This window comes from Gorilla gorilla, chromosome 3 (assembly GCF_029281585.2).
Source record: "Gorilla gorilla gorilla isolate KB3781 chromosome 3, NHGRI_mGorGor1-v2.1_pri, whole genome shotgun sequence".
NCBI lineage: Eukaryota > Metazoa > Chordata > Mammalia > Primates > Hominidae > Gorilla > Gorilla gorilla.
Genome location: NC_073227.2, coordinates 98768366 through 98789808, shown reverse-complemented (window position 1 = coordinate 98789808; position 21443 = coordinate 98768366). Strand labels below are relative to the sequence as shown.

Genomic DNA, 21443 nt, shown 5'->3' with positions numbered 1-21443 from the left:
CTGTGCCTAACTCAGGATGTTTTAGTGAGTGCTCTCATCTCCTGCTCCAGGAACAAAGGGCCGGAGCATTGAAATCATATCTAGGAAGCTCACCAATGGACAGCTCAGAGCTGCACGTACTTCAATAATTTCCTGTCCCATGCTATGCTTTGGAAAGAGTTTTGAAAAGGCAGCACATCACACTTCCAAGAGAACATTTCTTATAAGGAGGTTTGTGTTCCTGCTTTTAATTTGGCCCAATCATTTTTATTTTACTATGTAATGAACAAAACTGGATGGAAAGATAACAGAATGGTAGCAGAAGCTTTTGTGGTGAAGCTAGCTGTATATGTGTGTGTGAATGGGGAGTTAGTTCACACATTTTAAAAATATTTTTATACTTTTTCCCATAAATAAATAAATAAATATATATATATAAAACAAAAAAACTTAGCTTAAAACAATTTTATTTTATCATTGGCTAATTACTACAATATACTATGGGACTTATATTTTTCTTTTGTTTGAAAATACAGTATAAAGTGTTTCTATGGGTAAATAAGGAAAAAACCAAATGCTTTAATATTTTTCTAAAGTTTTTTTTTAATATTCAAAGTTGTCAGGGATTTGAAATTTGATGCCAACTTTCTCAAAAGACTCAACTAACTCCATACTCATTGAAAAATTCCATTTTGACATGCCTTACTTTGTTTGTTTGTTTGTTTGTTTTTCAAGAGATGGGGCCCAGACTGGAATGCAGTGACTCCATCATAGCTCACTGCAGCTTCAACTTCCTGGTCTCCAGTGATCCTGCAGCCTCAGCCTCCCAAAGTGCTGAGATTACAGGTATGAGCCACTGTTCCCAGCCCCCTTTTTTTTTCTTTTTAAAGAAAACTTCCAGATTGTATTTGGACCTTGTACCATGTTCTGTCCCTTATACACAGGTTTTGCTAAATACACCTGCTCCAATCACACTATCAGAACTTCAATAAACTCTCTGGCTGATTGGCAAAATTAATTTTTCCTCATTTGTTTTTGTTTATCCTCCTTTAGCCCTCATGATATTACTTACTAATCTTTAAAAAGACAAAAAAAACCCAACAAATATTTACTGCATGCCTATTCTACACCAGGCACACTGTGCAAGGCACCTTCTCATGTTGAGATTATTAGTACAATTTCAGAAGAGGTTCAGAGAGGTTATGTCTTGTCCAAGCCTGCTGATTGATGGCAAAAGGTACCAACTAGGCTTTAGTTCTAAGTTCTATATTCTTCCTACCATACATCAGTAATTTCAATTATTTTCAAAGAAACAGACAACAACAAAATACTTCTGTGCATGTTTTTTCTGTGTTGGTTTAAAAGTGGGATTATATATAAGAAATCCTTGTCTTTGAGGCTTTTAAGCATATTCTGAATAAAAATATTCAAACAGTAATTACAGCAAAATCATAAAGAACAGAGAATAGTAATTTTTGAAGGTCCAGGAAAGAAACAAAATCACTTAGTTTTGCATTTTCCAAAGTCAAAAGTTATACAACTGGAGAAATGGAAAACCGATGAACGCCTTAAAATTCTCTTCAGTAGATGGCAGTAGTGTGTACAAAATGAGAGGAAACCAGGCTGAGGGGCACCACAAAGAAAACGACAAATTTTAATCAAAGACACTTTCTCTAAATAATTACTGTAAATCTCTCTATAATTTCTCTCCTTCAGTGAGGATAAACCTGATTTGAAATGAAGAACAAACATCTAACTAGTTTTTAGCTCATTGAGATAACTGCTCAAAATTGGATAGAACCTGTTTTAGAATTAATTTTCCCATGAGGACAGATTAGCCTAGTCTCACTGGCCCTTTGATATAACTGCCCTTCTCTGACTCTGGCTTCCTGCTATAAATTTTTCAGTTGTCACTAATTGATATGGTTTGGCTCTGTGTCCCCACCCAAATCTCATCTTGAATTGTAATCCCCATAATCCCTACATGTCAAGGGAGGAACCAGGTGGGAGGTGATTGGATCATGGGGGTGATTTCCCTCATGCTGTTCTTGTGATAGTGAGTGAGTTCTCATGAGATCTGATGGTTTTATAAGGCAGTTTTCCTTGTTCTTGCTTGCTCTCTCACCTGCCACCATGTAAGACATGTCTGCTTCCCCTTCCACTATGATTATAAGTTTCCTGAGGCCTCTCCAGCCATGTGGAACTGTGAGTCAATTAAACCTCTTTTCTTTATAGATTACCAGTGTCTGGTTTGTCTTTATGGTAGTGTGAGAATAGACTAACACACTAATGTTTAATGGTAATATATATTTTAGAAAGTGTCTATTTTTGTGGAGGCTGGCAGTTTGGAACAGGTGTGAAATAAAAATGTTTTAAGCAATTATCTTTCCACAATGCATAGTACAACAGAGCTCTTCTTATCTTTTGAAAGACAGGCTGCATCATCTGACGCATTTTCCCAGGTAGGGAAGAGAATATATCAATGTAGTAATAACCCTAGCATCAAATGTAAATATTTTTGGCTTTCCAAAATATATGCATTATAAATACAAAAACATATATGCCTAGAGAAGTAAATATTGGATTTTTACATAAGTGAGTATGCCAGACAGTAAGTTTTTTCCACATTAACTTGATTTAGAGGACTTTGGGGGCCTTCTCTAGCTTCAGTGCTGCCAAGATCTTGCTTGAGGGACTTATAAAGAAGACTCCCTTAGTTGGTTGTCCCAGTTCTGGAGGCAAAGTGCTAACTGAAGTGCTTCAGGAACAAACAAGGTTGACCATGGCACCCATAGGCAGAGTCCTCAGACAAGCCCCGGGGCACCTACCTGGAAGTCAGCGGTTACAGAGCCCCCACAGACGTCAATCAGCTCAGTCATGTCGTAATAAGCATCAAAGGTCCACACGCAGCTCTTCAGGTTCAGGTGTTTGTAGAGCTGGATGGTCTTCGGCTCTCGCACACTGGGGTCAAACTGGAAGGGGCGATCATAGCCAGGCCCCAGGGCAGTGCTATCATAGACCACATCATCCAGGAACCCTGCCTCTGCCAGGGAGGGAAGAACAAGGAACGATAACTTGGTTTGTGGATGCCAAGGAGCAGGGTGGGGCGAAGAGCTCACCCTTTAGCACTAAAAGCACTTTCAATCACCTAAGACCCTACTAACAAGCAACCCAGGGCTCCCAATGTGCAGGGAGAATGTGAGGGATCTTGGAAAGCGCTTGCTAACTGCTGTTGCCAGGTGTTGAATGGAGGACTCCACCTCTAAGAGACCACAGGAACCAGGGAGGAAAAGGTGAGCAAATGATACCATGAATGAAGGCGGCAGAACTTGGAAAGGAAAACTCTCTGAAGCTTTGCCTGTTACACTTGGCAAGTCTGGTCCTGTGCTTCATATATGTCCCCACCACTGCTGAAGAAATGGATTTACTGTATGGCTCATTCATTGGTGAATTATTATTTTAAGAGTTATTTTTAAAATTTCTTTTTTGAGACCCCATCTCAAAAAAAAAAAAATCCAGCATACCTACATTTGACTACTTCTTGCTCATACAGTTTCTGAACTCTTGTTGGGGGAAAGTCTTAATTTTTTGTTAGTGAGTAAATAGGTCACTAATGATGCCTGTAACTCTCACCTGTGCCAGGCAAAAATTATTTAATCAAATGCTGCCAAGCACATGAATGGCTCTAAATTAAGAGAGAACTTTATGCAGCAGGGAGCTGAATACAGATACAATTTTAGAATATAAGGGTTAAATTTTTTTTTTTTTTTTTTTGAGATGGAGTCTTACTCTGTCACCCAGACTGGAGTGCAATGGTGCGATCTCGGCTCACTGCAACTTCCGCCTCCTGGGTTCAAGTGATTCTCCTGTCTCAGCCTCCCGAGTAGCTGGGATTACAGGTGCACGTCACCACACCTGGCTAATTTTTTATGTTTTTAGTAGAGATGGGGTTTCACTGTGTTCCCCAGGCTGGTCTCAAACTCCTAAGCTCAGGCAATCCACCCGCCTCAGCCTCCCAAAGTGCTAGGATTACAGGCATCAGCCACTGCACCCGGCCGGGTTAAAATTTTTATAGTACTAAAAGCAACTGTAGTATTTTAAAAGGGTTGATAAATATCTTAGAATGCTTGAGACCCAGCACCTAGCCCTCTGCCCCATGATGACTAGGTACTCAATTAACATGTCTTGAATTTAATTGCTTTTAAGCAGGAACAGGTGCAAAGTTTAGTATTTAAACATAGTATGTCTCTTCCACTAGCTACAGATGTGGACCAATTAAACTTTCATATGTAGCTCAGTGATTTATAAATAATTTTCACTCAGCTAATTTCTACTGTATAAAGACCATCATGACCAAAAGTGATGCTTAATGAATATGAAAGAGAATATGAATGCATTTCTGTCTTCAAAAACACTGTTAAGTGACTCATCATTTGTGAAAGGAGGAAATATGCATTTAATGTGCACTTGCTAAGGTAAATGGAAATGGACAGAATTCTTTGTAAAGTCAAATGTCTGCTGTGGTGAACACAGAGATGCGCTGCCTCAGCTGTCAGCTCCTTCAGCTCTGCGTCAGCTGCACGTTGGCTCAGCCCAAGGTCATGCCTTTGCGGGGCAGCCTGCATCCAGTGACTAAGCTAGGTAGGCTATAAAGGTCTGGCTGTGTCAGCTGGAAGTAGGACAAGTCTCTCCAGAGCTCCCTGCCATGGCCGAGATGGCTTTTTCAGCCTGCATTGCAGCTTGACTTCTCCCTCTGCCCAATCCTGTTTTGCTCCTTCTCTTTCACAGATATTGATCCCTAATAAACATCTTGTAACCCCAAACTCCCTCTCAGCTCCTGCTTCTGGAGAACTCATCCTATACCATCTTCACTTCAGCTTTCTATAACAGGATTTTGGAGCACCAATGTAAACATGCTCACTCTAAGGGAATGAAGACACTAAAATATACCATAGTAGGTGCTTTAAAAATGTCAATGCATTTAATCCTCATCTTGAGTGGTAGCAATTGTTATTCCCACTTTATAGACAACAGTGGCTCAGAAAGGTCAAACTATATTTGTTCAGTGGAATAAGGATTTGAACCAGTGTGATTCCAAAGTCCTTGTTTCTTCCTGTCTACTGCATTGACTCAACTGATGGCATTTGCATGTGTGCTAGAAGGAAAACCACTAATATGTGGATTCTGAGGACCAGAAAACATGAAAAGCAGTTCTCACTCTGGCATATCCTGAAAGTCAACTGCACTGGGCTAGCATGGAAAGACCAGTCCTAAACTTGTCAATCTCACCTGAGATGCCTCTCAGGTCATAGGTGGTAACTAAATTGGAGCAGACGTGCTGGTGTCTGTAGATGGACTCAGACAGTAGAAAATGCAAGTTGTGCAACGGCATGGTGGAGATAAGGGGCAGCATTCCATCCTGGTGTGGGATCTGCACCGAAATGTGGATTCTAGGGGGGAAAAGGCAGAAATAAATGTTTAGCTGACTGCTATAAATGGTCAATAGGATATACTTCTTTCTCATCACCTAATTTGTCTTCACCAATGAGCTACCGTTTTTTTTTCTTCCTGAAGCTTTCCAGGTAGGATTTCTATCTGAACAGGGGGTATAGATATACACATAGTATCATTGCTTCCCTCTAAGAGACCCTCCAGACAGAGGACTGATAGCAATCTAGAATTATAGATTTTTTTTTCTATACAGGAAAAGATAACATCACAACCACAAATTACTTTAAAGTTCTCCTTTGCTTTTTAATGGAAACTCTGTTATTTCACGAGCTAAAGCTGAGTGACTAGAGAGGGCCTGTTCCCTTGCTTTGTCACAGTGAATGTCTATGGAAGTTAGGTAAGGTTGACACTCACATTTCTTTAAGTATTTGAGTCAAAAATATATCGTTGAGCTTTTAAACTCTAAAACCAATTCCTCTACCCAGCCAAATCTGAGAAACTACAATATCCAGCTACTTATACTGTCTCTCCTGACTGAAAACAGCCTTCTCTCTCCAGTCTGCCTGTAAGTCCTATCAGCGCTACGCGTCCAGCCCCGCCAGCCTCAATCTGCAGTGTGCTGTTCCTTGATCTACATCCTCAGCTCTTAGGCAGCCTTTGGACCAGGAAATCTGTAACTTATTTATATTGGCTGCTATTTCTCGAATGTTTTCAGACTCTGTTTGTCTTGACTCTCCACTATGAGGACAAGGAACATTTCCTTCACTTATTTTGTTTCTCCAGGGCACATAGTATACAATTCTAAATAAGAAATGAGTTTAATAAATATTGGTTAAGACTGTGACACGATAGTACTTATGGGTTGCATTTTTTGTCATTGTACCAGTTTAAATTTTGAGCGTGTTTATTGAAAGTGTGTTTTGAGTTTATATACTTGTCTCTCTGAGCAAAGAGTCACATTTTTAAGTGGAATCAGAACCTTGGAAGTGAAGAGGAGGGTCTTTTTTCTAGGAAGGGGTCACCAAGATACATTTTATTGTGTCAGGAAAGAAAGAAGCACGTACATATTCATTCAAACATGTTTTATTCATACAAACGAACTCATTTTTCTGAGTTTATGAGCAACTGAGTTGTTCATAAAGGCACACACTTAAATACTATAGTGTTTAATAAATACGCATAGCATACACAAATTCTTTTTTGCTATGCAAAAATGAAAACATCCATTTCCCATCATGGTGGCCCAGAAAAAAATTAAGTCCAATGTCTCCTAATTTCTACAATGTTATTATTCATTTGTTCAGTAGATATTTAGGAGTGCCTCTTAGATGCCAAGAAGCACTATACTGGCAGAAGATACTCAAAATACATACTCATGGTCTTCAGGCCTTACCATCTACTAAAGGGCAGAGAGAGTGAATGCTAATAATCTTCTAAAAGAAGCATATACAGGTGTCAGAGAAGCCAGGAGGGGAAGCCTCCAAATTAAATTAGGGGAGATGTTGGAAATGTCCCTAGAAGAGATGCCATGCAGTAGGTATTGTAGGACAGTAGGGTTCCGGCCAGTGGAAGGGGGCTAGGGAGAGTTGAAGTAGCAGCATGGCAGAGATATGCAACCTGTAAGAGTCTGTAGCACTTGGGAAGTTACTCATGATTCCTTGTGGTTCGACTGGCCAGTGAAAATGACAAGGTGAGAGGAAGACTAGGAAGATAGGCAGGGGGCCCGAGCTTGAGGGACCTTCACAGATTTAAACTTTTACTGATGCATTCATCATCACATTTTTATCGTGCAGAAGCATCCCTTATTGATCGTCCTGGGAAACATACAAAGGAGACCTGAGATTCACTTCAATCTATGTGTGGTGGAAGGCACCACCTGCCTGACCTGTTCGGATGCTCCTTATGTTTGACATCCAGGTATTTTAAGGTTGCGATGAAGGACTGAGCCTGGAAGCCTCTGGATGTCCCAGCCACCACTGGTGTGTGGCAGATAGCACTGTCTGTTCCAATGGTAACAATGTTGCTCCTTAAGGGGGTCCCCACATGGCCCACCTTGTCCACAGCCTTGGCCACACAACGCACATGGAACCTCCGGCTGAAGTAAATGCTGTCCAGGACCTAACAGGAAGAATAAATCACCTCCAATGTGAGTACCCTACTTAAACAGCTCCTTACATGATCTGGTTCAAGTTAATCTGTAAAGATCATCCATCCACCCATCCATTGATTGTTCCATCTATTCATTCATTCATCACATAAGTATTGACTTTTAACTATGAACCAGATACTCGAGACAGATCAGTGAGTACTTACAGCCTAAGGGGGTAAGATAGTCAACAAGCAAGTAGACAGACGTGGAGCACAAACCCATAGATGAATGATTTCCATTAATAGTATTGTTCTCTTGGCCTCTGACCTCAGAACTTGGCTTCTGACACCTTCTAGTCTTTGAAGGTCTTTCCACAGATTCCTCCAAGTCCCCAAACATACAGAAGCCCTAAGAGTGCTTAACTCAATCTATGCAGAGGCAATGTAGGTCACCAGGACTCTTTAGGTTATGTGTGCATTTACATAGGGAAGTATATAACAAGAAAAATTAATCAGTAGTTCTGTGTGCCACAGACCTCTCACAAAGCAATCACACAAACTTATACATTTTACCCATGAAAACAATTTTCACTGAAGTCCATTAAAAATTAAAGAAAATTTTTCCATTAAACTTTTTTTAATTAGCTGCCAATGCTTTACTTATTTATATATATATGAAGTTAGTACAGAAGGGATTTGAGGCATCCTACAAGAATGCATATAATAGAATGACATTAAATAAATAATTGAAGAAATCAAGATAAAGCGAAGGAAACTAGGGTAAAGGGTATTAGTCACAAATTCATTGCAAGAAGAAAACCTGAAGCATAAAGTCATAAATTTATCTGCTAAAAATGTACATTTGGCTCCAACCAGACCACACCTCCTTTATGGTTTTGTTGAAGAGAGAAATAGATACTTAAGAAACAACAAGCTGGTAATTCTTGCCGTGTTGATTTTTTAATAATAGAGAAGACTATTTAAATTTGAACTAGGTTATGTTGCAAAAGAATTGCTCTTCAGGCCTTTCTGAATAAGCTGTGCCAAAGACAGTGGGTATGAATGACCCTGCATTATCCAAAGCCTCCCATCTATGTCTAGTGGCTTTCCTCTGCTATTCATCCCAGTGAAGCTCTTATCACTGTGGGAATAAACTGTGGAATGAACAGGAAAATCTAGAGAAATTTGGTCTGAAAGAAATCTCTGATGTCTAAAATCATTCAGTGATATAATTTTAGGCAAGAATTGTTGAATGCTTACTACATGCCAGGTACTATACTAAGCCTGAATCTCAACTGCTTTCAGCTCACTTTTGGAAGAGAACCAGCTTTATCAGTGTGATGTGCAGGATCACTGTGGTGGACTGTTTGTTAAGGTTGGGAAAACATACTATTCATTGTTCTCTGATGGTGTCAGGGGTGTTGGTCTCTAAGTTTTTTGAGGACAGCAACTACTGCACAAATGTCTTCTCATGGCCTCCCATAGAGCTTTGTAATGTGCTGATCATTCAGCAACCATTCTATTATTTAATAACTGGTCCCCTCTATGTGCCATCGATGTCCTGGCCATTTTGGGCCACATTTCTACTGCATTATAGAAATGTGGTAGAAACTTTGGTTCATGTCCATAAGGAGTTATGTGCTAATACTTACTGAATGATTGGAGATACATTAATAGTAATCAACAGTGCCTATCTGGAGTTTTTCACTGACTTTGTCATTTATAGGTCACATGTTTCAATGACCTTGTCAAGTAGCTAAGCAAAAGAATTATTACTTTGCAGATCAGGAGACTGAGACTCAGACAGATTAAGTAACCTCTTAACATTATTTAGTTTAAAACAGGCAGAACCAGAATTTGCAAACAGGTCTTCTAACTAGCTTAGTTTTCTATTACAGCATATAACCTTTTCTTATGTATAAGAGTAAAAAGACTGTGCACCTGCTTATTTGTTTTATTCCAAATGCCATGCATGGACCATAAGGAATTTGATTATCTGAGTAACAAAGAACAACACCAGTTCTCTCCCAGGGAGGGAGAACCAGGCCCAGACCCCCAGACCTACCATGTGGTTGACACTGGTGAATGGTGTGTTGTCAGTGATGGTTTCAAAGGGAGACCGGGCCCCATTGCCATCAGTGGGGGCAGCCACTTCCCAGCTGAACTGCACAGACGTCTGGTTGATGCCAGCCTCACTGCAGCGCTCCTTCATGACAGCATATCTGGGGAAATGAGGGTCGCAGGGGGTGACACAGACCAGTGGGTAGCCTGGGGAGGGGGATTTCTTGATTCCTTCCTTGGTAACTTCTTCCACATGGTCATAGTCCGCAAGTGTGACCACCTGCGAAAGAGCAACAAAGCTTCAGTTCAGGTTGGGTATTGGCAAGGTCAGAGAACTAAGCCCCCTTTCTTTAGAGATCCACAAGATCTCTTAGTATCTACAGGTTCTTTGAAATATAACAGGAGAAGTTTTTATAATTCTTTGTCAGGCATCCTTAAAAGATACTGCAGATCTTTAGTGGTGGAGAAGATCCTTCTACTGGTTGGGCTAGAAGCTTTATTATCCTTTTAGTTTTATTCCTAAATCAGAGCCCTATCACTCATGTAAAACAATACTCTGATTTTCCTGCCCATTGGAACCAAAGCTGTATCATGAATAGCAGTTGCTAGTTTAAAGTTGCATTAAATAGTTGATGGTATATCGTAGAACATTTGGCAAAATAAGAGTAAATAGAGGTGGTATATTTCTTCCATGGCCAAATAAGAGACACATTTTGAAATAATCATCATTCTTTTCTAATATACGAGACAAGTTAGCGGAAGTCAGAAGGCTTCTTCTGATTGCTTCACAATTATGGGTTAAATTTTCTTTGGCAACCTCTAGGTGTTTTCCTCTTAATTGTAAGGACAGTGCATTCATTCTATTCACCCCAAGTTAGGAAATCTGGTACTACCTTCCCACAGGTACTTAATTCTATAAATATGGTGAATATGTGGGATGATAGATATGAGGTAGTATCACCTTCTTACTCTTCTAAGTCCCATCAAAGAAATGAGAAGATCAATTGTATTGTATTTTCTATCTTTATCAGACTAAGATACCAACAGGATTTGGTCTCACTTTTACGTCAGAACAGGGTTTCTTACCCTCAACACTATTGACATTTGTGCCAAATAATTCCTTTTGTTGTCGGGGGCTTCCCTGTGCATTATGGGATGTTTAGGAGTATCCCTGGCTTTTACCCACTAGATACTAGTAGCACCTGGTGTGACAACTGTGACAACCAAAAATGTCTCCAGACATTGCTTAAATGTCCTCTGGAAAGGGGATGATGGAAGGCAAGATGGCTCCTGGTTGGGAACCACTGGGTTAGAAGAACAAAGAAATAGAGTACTTCCCTTCAGTTCTCATCTACTAGTCACTGAGATGTAAAACAGCAATCCTTTGGGTCAAGCAACTCACAATGGGTGGTGCTGGCAATATGAGGCTCCCTGCTGCCTCCTGGTCTAGAATTGTCACCGTGGCAGTAGTCACATCCCCAAGAACTGCTTCCACTGGGTCATCTGGGCCAAGGACTAGTGAGAAAGATTCATGCCATTCCCGGTCTTCATTGGACAGGATCTCAACTTTAAAAAAGATATGATCCACACCTTCGCCAAGGACAGAACAAAAAGAGAGCAAAGGCTTCATTAGGAAACACACCCAAGAGAGTGCAGCTTGGCACTGCTGAGACATCATGTTAAAATATGTTCTTTCTTTTTAGTGGTGTTCTATAAATGCAGTGGCTGCTAATCACTTTAGCCCCATCTCAAGTGAGGAATCTTTTTTACAGACCAAATTCCACCTGTGGTAGAGGCTCAGTATTGCAGATTTACTGTTCAACACCATATGAGGATTAATGGCCCCTGCCTGACACTGGCTGGCAGTAATAAAAATCTATGATCCAAAATACACTCCACCCTGGTTATGAGTTTTTTTTGCTTAATTTTTCTTTCCCCCTTACATTTTGCATGAGCTCCTGTTTGGCTGTGAGGGCTTGCACATACAGATATCCTTCAAAGCTGTCTCCTGAGAAGCAGTGGCTCAAGGTTATCTACCAAGCCAGCCTCCACAAAGATGGTAACATGGAGGGTGAGTGTCCTGGAACAGGTGAGGGTTCAAGCCTTCAAGACCCACTTTGGGGACCGTTCCAAGATGGCCGAATAGGAACAGCTCTGGTCTGCAGCTCCCAGCGTGATTGATGCAGAAGACAGGTGATTTCTCCATTTCCAACTGAGGTACCTGGTTCATCTCACTGGGACTGGTTGGACAGTGGGTGCAGCCTATGGAGGGCAAGCTGAAGCAGGGAGGGGCGTCGCCTCACCTGGGAAGTGCAAGGGGTCAGGGGATTTCCTTTTCCTAGCCAAGGGAAGCTGTGACAGACTGTACCCGGAAAAATGGGACACTCCTGCCCAAATACTGCACTTTTCCCACAGTCTTAGCAACCAGCAAACCAGGGGATTCTTTCCCATGCCTGACTCGGGGGGTTCCATACCCATGGAGCTTTGCTCACTGCTAGCGCAGCAGCCTGAGATCAACCTGTGAGGCTGTAGCCTGGCTAGGGGAGGGGTGTCTGCAATTGCTGAGGCTTGAGTAGGTAAACAAAGCGGCTGGGAAGCTTGAACTGGGGGGAGCCCACCACAGCTCAGGAAGGCCTACTGCCTCTACAGACTCCACCTCTGCGGGCAGGGCATAGCTGAACAAAAGCCAGCAGAAACTTCTGCAGACTTAAACGTCCCTGTCTGACAGCTCTGAAGAGAGCAGTTGTTCTCCCAGCGTGGCGTTTGAGCTCGGAGAACAGACAGACTGCCTCCTCAAGTGGGTCCCTGGCCCCTGTGTAGCCTAACTGGGAGACATCTCCCAGTGGCGGCCGATGGACACCACATATAGGCGCATGCCTCTGGGACGAAGCTTCCAGAGGAAGGATCAGGCAGCAATATTTGCCATTCTGCAATATTTGCTGTTCTACAGCCTCTGCTGGTGATACCCAGGCAAACAGGGTCTGGAGTGGACTTCCAGCAAACTCCAACAGACCTGCAGCTGAGGGATCTGACTATTAGAAGGAAAACTAACAAACAGAAAGGAATAGCAGCAACATCAACAAAAAGGACATTCACACCAAAACCCCATCTGTAGGTCACCAACAACAAAGACCAAAGGCAGATAAAACCACAAAGATGGGGATAAACCAGAACAGAAAAGCTGAAAATTCTAAAAACCAGAGTGTCTCTTCTCCTCCAAAGGATCGCAGCTCCTCACCAGCAATGGAACAAAGCTGGATGAAGAATGACTTTGGCGAGTTGACAGAAGTAGGCTTCAGAAGGTCGGTAATAACAAACTTCTCCGAGCTAAAGGAGCATGTTCTAACCCATCGCAAAGAAGCCAAAAACCTTGAAAAAAGGGTAGACGAATGGCTAACTAGAATAAACAGTGTCGAGAAGACTTTAAATGACCTGATTGAGCTGAAAACCACGGCACAAGAGCTTCATGATACATGCACAAGCTTCAATAGGCAATTCAATCAAGTGGAAGAAAGGATATCAGTGATTGAAGATCAAATTAATGAAATAAAGCGAGAAGAGAAGTTTAGAGAAAAAAAGAATAAAAAGAAATGAATAAATCCTCCAAGAAATATAGGACTATGTGAAAAGACAAAATCTACATTTGATTGGTGTACCTGAAAATGATGGGGAGAATGGAACCAAGTTGGAAAACACTCTTCAAGACATTATCCAGGAGAACTTCCCCAACCTGGCAAGCCAGGCCAACATTCAAGTTGAGGAAATACAGAGAACACCACAAAGGTACTCCTTGAGAAGAGCAACCCCAAGACACATAATTGTCAGATTCACCAAGGTGGAAATGAAGGAAAAAATGTTAAGGGCAGCCAGAGAGAAAGGTCGGATTACCCACAAAGGGAAGCCCATCATACTAACAGCTGATCTCCTGGCAGAAACCCTACAAGCCAGAAGAGAGTGGGGGACAATATTCAACATTCTTAAAGAAAAGAATTTTTCAAGCCAGAATTTCATATTCAGCCAAACTAAGCTTCATAAGTGAAGGAGAAATAAAATCCTTTAGAGACAAGCAAATGCTGAGAGATTTTGTCACCACCAGGTCTGCCTTACAAGAGCTCCTGAAGGAAGCACTAAATATGGAAAGGAACAACCAGTACCATCCACTGCAAAAACATGCCAAATTGTAAAGACCATTGATGCTATGAAGAAACTGCATCAATTAATGGGCAAAATAACCAGCTAACATCATAATGACAGGATCAAATTCACACATAACAATATTAACCTTAAATGTAAATGGGCTAAATGGCCCCAATTAAAAGACACAGACTGGCAAATTGGATAAAGAGTCAAGACCCATCATTGTGCTGTATTCAGGAGACCCATCTCACATGCAGAGACACACGTATGCTCAAAATAAAGGGATGGAGGAAGATCCACCAAGCAAATGGAAAGCAAAAGAAAAAAGCAGGGGTTGCAATCCTAGTCTCTGATAAAACAGACTTTAAACCAACAAAGATCAAACGAGACAAAGAAGGCCATTACACAATGGTAAAGGGATCAATTCAACAAGAAGAGTTAATTATCCTAAATGTATATACACCCAATACAGGAGCATCCAGATTCATAAAGCAAGTCCTTAGAGACTACAAAGAGATTTAGATTCCCACACAATAAAATTGGGAGACTTTAACACCCCACTGTCAGTCAATATTAGACAAATCAATGAGACAGAAGGTTGATAACGATATCCAGGACTTGAACTTAGCTCTGCAGCAAGCAGACCTAATAGACAGCTACAGAACTCTCCACCCAAAATCAACAGAATATACATTCTTCTCAGCACCACATCGCATTTATTCTAAAATTGACCACATAATTGGAAGTAAAGTACTCCTCAGCAAATGGAAAAGAACAGAAATCACAACAAACTGTCTCTCAGACCACAGTGTAATCAAATTAACACTCAGGATTAACTAAACTCACCCAAAACTGCACAACTACATGGAAACTGAACAATCTGCTCCTGAATAACTACTGGGTACATAATGAAATTAAGGCAGGAATAAAGATGTTCTTTGAAACCAATGAGAACAAAGACACAATGTACCAGAATCTCTGGGACACATTTAAAGCAGTGCATAGAGGGAAATTTATAGCACTAAATGCTCACAAGAGAAAGCAGGAGAGATCTAAAATTGACACCCTAACATCACAGTTAAAAGGACTAGAGAAGCAAGAGCAAACAAATTCACAAGCCATCAAAAGGCAAGAAATAACTAAGATCAGAACAGAACTGGAGGAGATAGAGACACAAAAAACCCTTCAAACAAATAAAGGAATCCAGAAGCTGGTTTTTTGAAAAGATCAACAAAATTGATAGACCACTAGCAAGACTAATAAAGAAGAAATGAGAGGAGAATCAAATAGATGCAATAAAAAATGATAAAGGGGATATCACTACCGATCCCACAGAAATACAAACTACCGTCAGAGAATACTATAAACACCTCTATGCAAATAAACTAGAAAACTTAGAAGAAATGAATAAATTCCTGGACACATACACCCTCCCAAGACTAAACCAGGAAGAAGTTGAATCTCTGAATAGACCAATAACAGGCTCTGAAATTGAGGCAATAATTAATAGCCTACCAACCAAAAAAAGTCCAGGACCAGATGGATTCACAGCCGAATTCTATCAGAGGTACAAAGAAGAGCTGGTACCATTCCTTCTGAAAATATTCAACAATAGAAAAAGAGGTAATTCTCCCTAACTCATTTTATGAAGCCGGAATCATCCTGATGCCAAAGCCTGGCAGAGACACAACAACAAAAGAGATTTTTAGACCAATATCCCTGATGACCATCAATGCGAAAATCCTTAATAAAATACTGGTGAATCGAATCCAGCAGCACATCAAAAAGCTTATCCGCCACGATCAAGTTGGCTTCATCCCTGGGATGCAAGGTTGGTTCAACATATGCAAATCAATAAAGGTAATCCATCACATAAACAGAACCAGTGACAAAAACCACATGATTATCTCAATAGATGCAGAAAAGGCCTTTGACAAAATTCAACAGCTCTTCATGCTAAAAACTCTCAGTAAACTAGGTATTGATGGAATGTATCTCAAAATAATAAGAGCTTTTTATGACAAACCCATAGCCAATATCATATTGAATGGGCAAAAGCCGGAAGCATTCCCTTTGAAAACTGGCACAAGACAAGGATGCCCTCTCTCACCACTCCTATTCAACACAGTATTGGAAGTTCTGGCAAGGGCAATCAGGCAAGAGAAAGAAATAAAGGGTATTCAATTAGGAAAAGAGGAAGTCAAATTGCCCCTGTTTGCAGATGACATGACTGTATATTTAGAAAACCCCATCATCTCAGCCCAAAATCTCCCTAAGCTGATAAGCAACTTCAGCTAAGTTTCAGGACACAAAATCAACGTGCAAAAATCACAAGCATTTCTATACAACTATAATAAACAGAGAACCAAATCATGAGTGAACTCCCATTCACAATTGCTACAAAGAGAATAAAATACTAGGAATCCAACTTACAAGGGACATGAAGGACCTCTTCAAGGAGAACTACAAACCCCTGTTTAATGAAATAAAGGAGGACACAAACAAATGGAAGAACATTCCATGCTTACGGATAGGAAGAATCAATATCGTGAAAATGGCCATACTGCCCAAGGTAATTTATAGATTCAATGCCATCCCGATCAAGCTACCAATGACTTTCTTTACAGAATTGGAAAAAAACTACTTTAAATTTCATATGGAGCCAAAAAAGAGCCCTCATTGCCAAGACAGTCCTAAGCAAAAAGAACAAAGCTGGAGGCATCACAATACCTGACTTCAAACTATACTACATGGCTACAGTAAGCAAAACAGCATGGTACTGGTACCAAAAGAGATATGTAGACCCATGGAATGGAACAGAGGCCTCAGAAATAACACCACACATTTACAACCATCTGATCTTTGACAAACCTGACAAAAACAAGCAATGGGGAAAGAATTCCCTACTTAATAAATGGTGCTGAGAAAACTGGCTAGCCATATATACAGAGCTGAAACTGGATCCCTTCCTTACACTTTTTAGAAAAATTAATTCAAGGTGCATTAAAGACTTAAATGTTAGACCTAAAACTATAGAAACCCTAGAAGAAGACCTAGGCAATACCATTCAGGACATAGGCATGGGTAAGGATTTCATGACTAAAACACTAAAAGCAATGGCAACAAAAGCCAAAATAGACAAATGGGAACTAATTAATTCCATCGGTCATCAGAGAAATGCAAATTGAAACCACAATGAGATACCATCTCATGCCAGTTAGACTGGCGATCATTAAAAAGTCAGGAAACAATAGATTCTGGAGAGGATGTGGAGAAATAGGAAGGCTTTTACACTGTTGGTGGGAGTGTAAAAAGTTCAACCATTGTGAAAGACAGTGTGGCAATTCCTCAAGGATCTAGAACCAGAAATACCATTTGACCCAGCGATCTCATTACTGGGTATATGCCCAAAAAATTATAAATCATGCTACTATAAATACACATGCACACATATGTTTACTGTGGCACTATTAACAATAGCAAAGACTTGGAACCAACCCAAATGGCCGTCAATAATAGACTGGATTAAGAAAATGTGGCACATATATACCATGGAATGCTATGTAGCCATAAAAAAGGATGAGTTCATGTCCTTTGCAGGGACATGGGTGAAGCTGGAAACCATCATTCTCAGCAAACTATCACAAGGACAGAAAACCAAACATTGCATGTCCTCACTCATAGGTGGGAACTGAACAATGAGAACACTTGGACACAGGGCAGGGAACATCACACAATGGGGCCTGTTGGGGGATGAGGGGCTGGGGGAGGGAGAGCATTGGGAGAAATACCTAATGTAAATGACGGGTTAATGGGTGCAGCAAACCAACATGGCACATGCATACCTATGTAACAAACCTGCACGTTGCGCACATGTGCCCTAGAACTTAAAGTATATATATATAAAAAGACCCACTTCTTTTTTTGTAAGGTGAGTTTCTGAAGGTGCAAATACCTCATTGAAGTTAAAGCCCCTTTCTTAGTCTACAGACATCCGGACTAAGTTCCTTCTAGACCTATCCTTTCCCCAGATCTTTATGCGGAAAAGTAAAAAGTGAAAGACAGTTCCGTCTTGAGATATGGAAGGAGGGCATCTAGCTTTCCAGAAAACATCAGTCAGACACAGATGGGATGGAGCCAGAAGCCCTTTCAAGCTCTGGTGAGGGGAGAGAAAATAAAGACCCTCCCCCTTCAACCCCCATCATTTCTGAGGGCATCATTTTCTCCCTCCACTTGCCAAGACAGCTCTGAAAAGTTCTCCTAGCACTGTTGCCCTCCTCTGGCTACGTCGCAAATGGTGTCAGTATCTATACCAGTTAGATTTCAGAAAGTTCTGTGAAGAAACCTAGCATACAGTTCAACCCTTTTCCTGTTTCATTCTCCCCATCAGATTAATACTTAAATGTCCTCTGAAAGGGGGAGAGTGGAAGATCACAGACCTTTAAGCTGTGATCTATGACCTGAACGCCATCTCTCTCTTTTCCCAAACTCATCTCCATATAAATTGTGTTTTGGAAAGTCCAAAACTGGGTATCCTGTTTCCTAGCAGATATTAAACCACTTGAACACAGGGATTGTGCCTTTCAGATGTAGTAATCCCTGACTGACCCAGCACAGCACTTTTCAGCAATATTTGTTGAATGGTGCCAGTTACGTGTGTATTTTTTTTTAACAAGTGATCCTATCATTCAACCAAATCTTAGGCTAACAAAAAATTCTTTTAAATGAACCAAAATGCCCAGCATGGTCTAAAGTAAGAGACCTATTTCTTTTTCCCCCATGTCATTTTTACGAATTAGAAATTTCACCTGCAATCTCAAATGTGTGCTTAAAAATGCTTTAGCTATTGGAACTACTGTTTTCCTTTTTCATTTATCTGTTTATTCCTTTCTTCAAATACAAGATTTTTGCCCCTCTATTAAGTAAAACCCACAGATTGAGGTTGGCATTCAATTACCGGGACTGAACTTCAAGACTCGGCTCTTTGGGTAATAATCCACACCAGACTGGGCAGAGCCATCCCGCGTGCTGCAGCGAACCTTGGAGGTCCTGTTCTGATCCCCTCTGCGGATCACCTTGATGTTCAGAATCGCAATGGCATCTGGGCCTGCGGGTTCCCGGACTTGGTATGCAGCTTCTTCAAACTCAATGGTGGGGGCTAAGGAAATGTGGTTAGGAAAACAAGAGCCAGTTAGAATAGCACAAAGGATTCAGACTCCCAGGAAAACACCTTATAATGACAAGAAGAAATTGTTCACATTAGTTAACAGTATGAAGGCAAAATGGCTTGCAGTCATAAAACTCAATCAGTATTTATTGCTAAACAATGCTTTGGAAAAAATTATTTATTTGTCATTCTGCAGGAGTTATGTCTCACATGTTCCTTATTAAAAACAATATAATGGGTGGAATTATTTGTAGAGACCTTGAAATTCATGATGTCCAAGTTTCCATCTCGGCACTACAGTTCACAGAATGTTTTAAAATTTGAACAGTTTATCAAGGGACTGAGACATAGTAGGCCCTAGATAAATACCTGTCACATAAATCAACTTTTCATTCATGAGATATGAATTTCAAAGGTTTATAATTTATCTCATTTATATACTACTTAAATTTACCAAGTCCACCCCTCACCTCTGGTCCTTTGGACCCCCTCCTCTTAGTGCTCTCACCTCCCCATCCTCAGCTTTTCTTAATTTCCTACAAGCTATATAGGTAAGTATGGGCGCTTTCAGTGACTGGCTACAAGGGTAACTCAGGAACACAAGATTTCCTAATGGAATCCTGTTGCTAGGAAATGATTAATAATATATTCAACCTGTGCGACATAGTGAGACCTCATCTCTACAAATAATTAAAAAATAGCCAGGCATGGTGGCACATGCCTGTGGTCGCAGCTACTCAGGAGGTTGAGGTGGGAGAGTCACTTGAGCCCTGGTGGTCGAGGCTACAGTGAGCCATAATTGCCCCACTGCACTCCAGCCTGGGCGACAAAGCAAAACTCCATCTCAAATAAATAAATAAATAAATAAATAAATAAATAAATAAATAAATAAAATAATATACTGATTTTTACCAAAAAATTCAAATAATGCCTTCTTTTCTATTATATCTCATGGGGAAGGGTGGGGTGGTGGTAGAGAGAGTGAGATAAAAAGATGGAAAAATTGAGAGTAATGATAACTTTTATACCGTTTTGAGTATATCATAGAATATGGCAGAAATTTCTACTTTCTGTATTTATTTCCATTTCTTTCCCTCTCAGAAAGTCAATCTTCCTAACTGTAGAAGATAAGCCTCATTTGAGGTTTTATAGTTTTTAATAAGAATGCCCTTTGAAATCTAGGAGGGTCACTGCAGCACAGCATAAATCTTTTTTTTTTTTTTTTTCTTTGAGACAGAGTTTTGTTCTTGTTGCCCAAGCTAGAGTGCAATGGCGCGATCTCGGCTCACTGCAACTTCCACCTCCTGGGTTTGAGCGATTCTCCTACCTCAGCCTCCTGAGTAGCTGGGATTACAGGCGCATGCCACCACGCCTGGCTAATTTTGTATTTTTAGTAGAGACAGGGTTTCTGCATGTTGGTCAGGCTGGTCTTGAACTCCCAACCTTAGGTGATCCACCTGCCTTGGCCTCCCAAAGTGCTGGGATTACAGGCGTGAGCCACTGCACCCGGCCTTTTTTAAAATTATACTTTAAGTTCTGGGATACATGTGCAGAACGTGCAAGTTTGTTACAAGCCACATGTGCCACCGACCCATCACCTACATTAGGTATTTCTCCTAATGCTATCCCTCCCCAGGCCCCCGTCCCTGTCAACAGGCCCCAGTGTATGATGTTCCTCTCCCTGTGTCCATGTGTTCTCATTGTTCAGCTCCCACTTATGAGTGAGAACATGTGGTGTTTGGTTGTCTGTTCTTGTGTTAGTTGCAGCAGAGTATGAATCTTCTTTGCCTGAGTCTCAATGATGGGTTTTCTATGTACCTGGGAGAGGTTCACTTTGGGATCTGAACTTGAGTCTCCTGGGGTCAAGGACTAATTCAACTTCGAGGCTGGAGTTTCTTATTTTATCCAATGTCCAAGTTAGTTACTGATATTTCCCTAGAAACCCTAAGAGTCACTTAAGAGTATACTTAAGAGTATAGATTCTAGAATCAGACAGAATGAAGTTCACATCCAGGTTTGCCATTTACAGCTGTATAACTAAGAGTGCAAATTATATAGCTTTGCTGAGGTTCAGTTTCTTTATTCGTAATACAGAAATAACAGCACCAACCTCAAGAAATTCCTTCCAGTATTAAATAAGATAATATAATATGCTTAGCATAGTTCTTGGTATACAGTATTCAATAAAAAGAGCTATCACTATTTGTAACATTATTATCTATTCACTCATTAAAATATCTATTTTAGTGAAACAATTATGTCCCAGTTTGAAACAGGTTTTGTCTTCCCTGGTGCCTGGGTCATTCTTGGCTAACACCTGACTATAGAGCTTAAGTTTTTTTTTTAGGTTAGTAGGCCAAATCAATTAGAGAGAAGAAAACTGAGAAATTAGACTTTTCCAGGAAGGTGGCAGTGTTTTAAACCAGTTCATTGGATTCCACTGATTCCAACTGTATTTCCAATCCTGCTCCTGAACTACAGTGACTTAAATGGCTTTTATTCTCTGTCTTAGCATTTCTGTCTCAGCTTTTGACCACAATCACTCCATATCTCCTAGCAC

General features: G+C 40.6%; 1 protein-coding gene across 3 annotated transcripts in view; it reads right to left on the bottom strand.

Moving 5' to 3' along the window:
• The window catches only part of FRAS1 (Fraser extracellular matrix complex subunit 1), a 484406-nt gene that overhangs the window by 25367 nt on the left and 437596 nt on the right, over window positions 1-21443 (bottom strand). For all 3 annotated transcript variants that reach the window (XM_004038871.5, XM_055385587.2, XM_055385586.2), the window contains 6 exons: window positions 18674-18874; window positions 10982-11169; window positions 9584-9859; window positions 7316-7548; window positions 5269-5429; window positions 2808-3022 (listed from right to left, as the gene is read on the bottom strand). In XM_004038871.5, coding sequence (XP_004038919.5) covers window positions 2808-3022; window positions 5269-5429; window positions 7316-7548; window positions 9584-9859; window positions 10982-11169; window positions 18674-18874 — 1274 coding nt within the window. The remainder of the gene's footprint in view (window positions 1-2807; window positions 3023-5268; window positions 5430-7315; window positions 7549-9583; window positions 9860-10981; window positions 11170-18673; window positions 18875-21443) is intronic.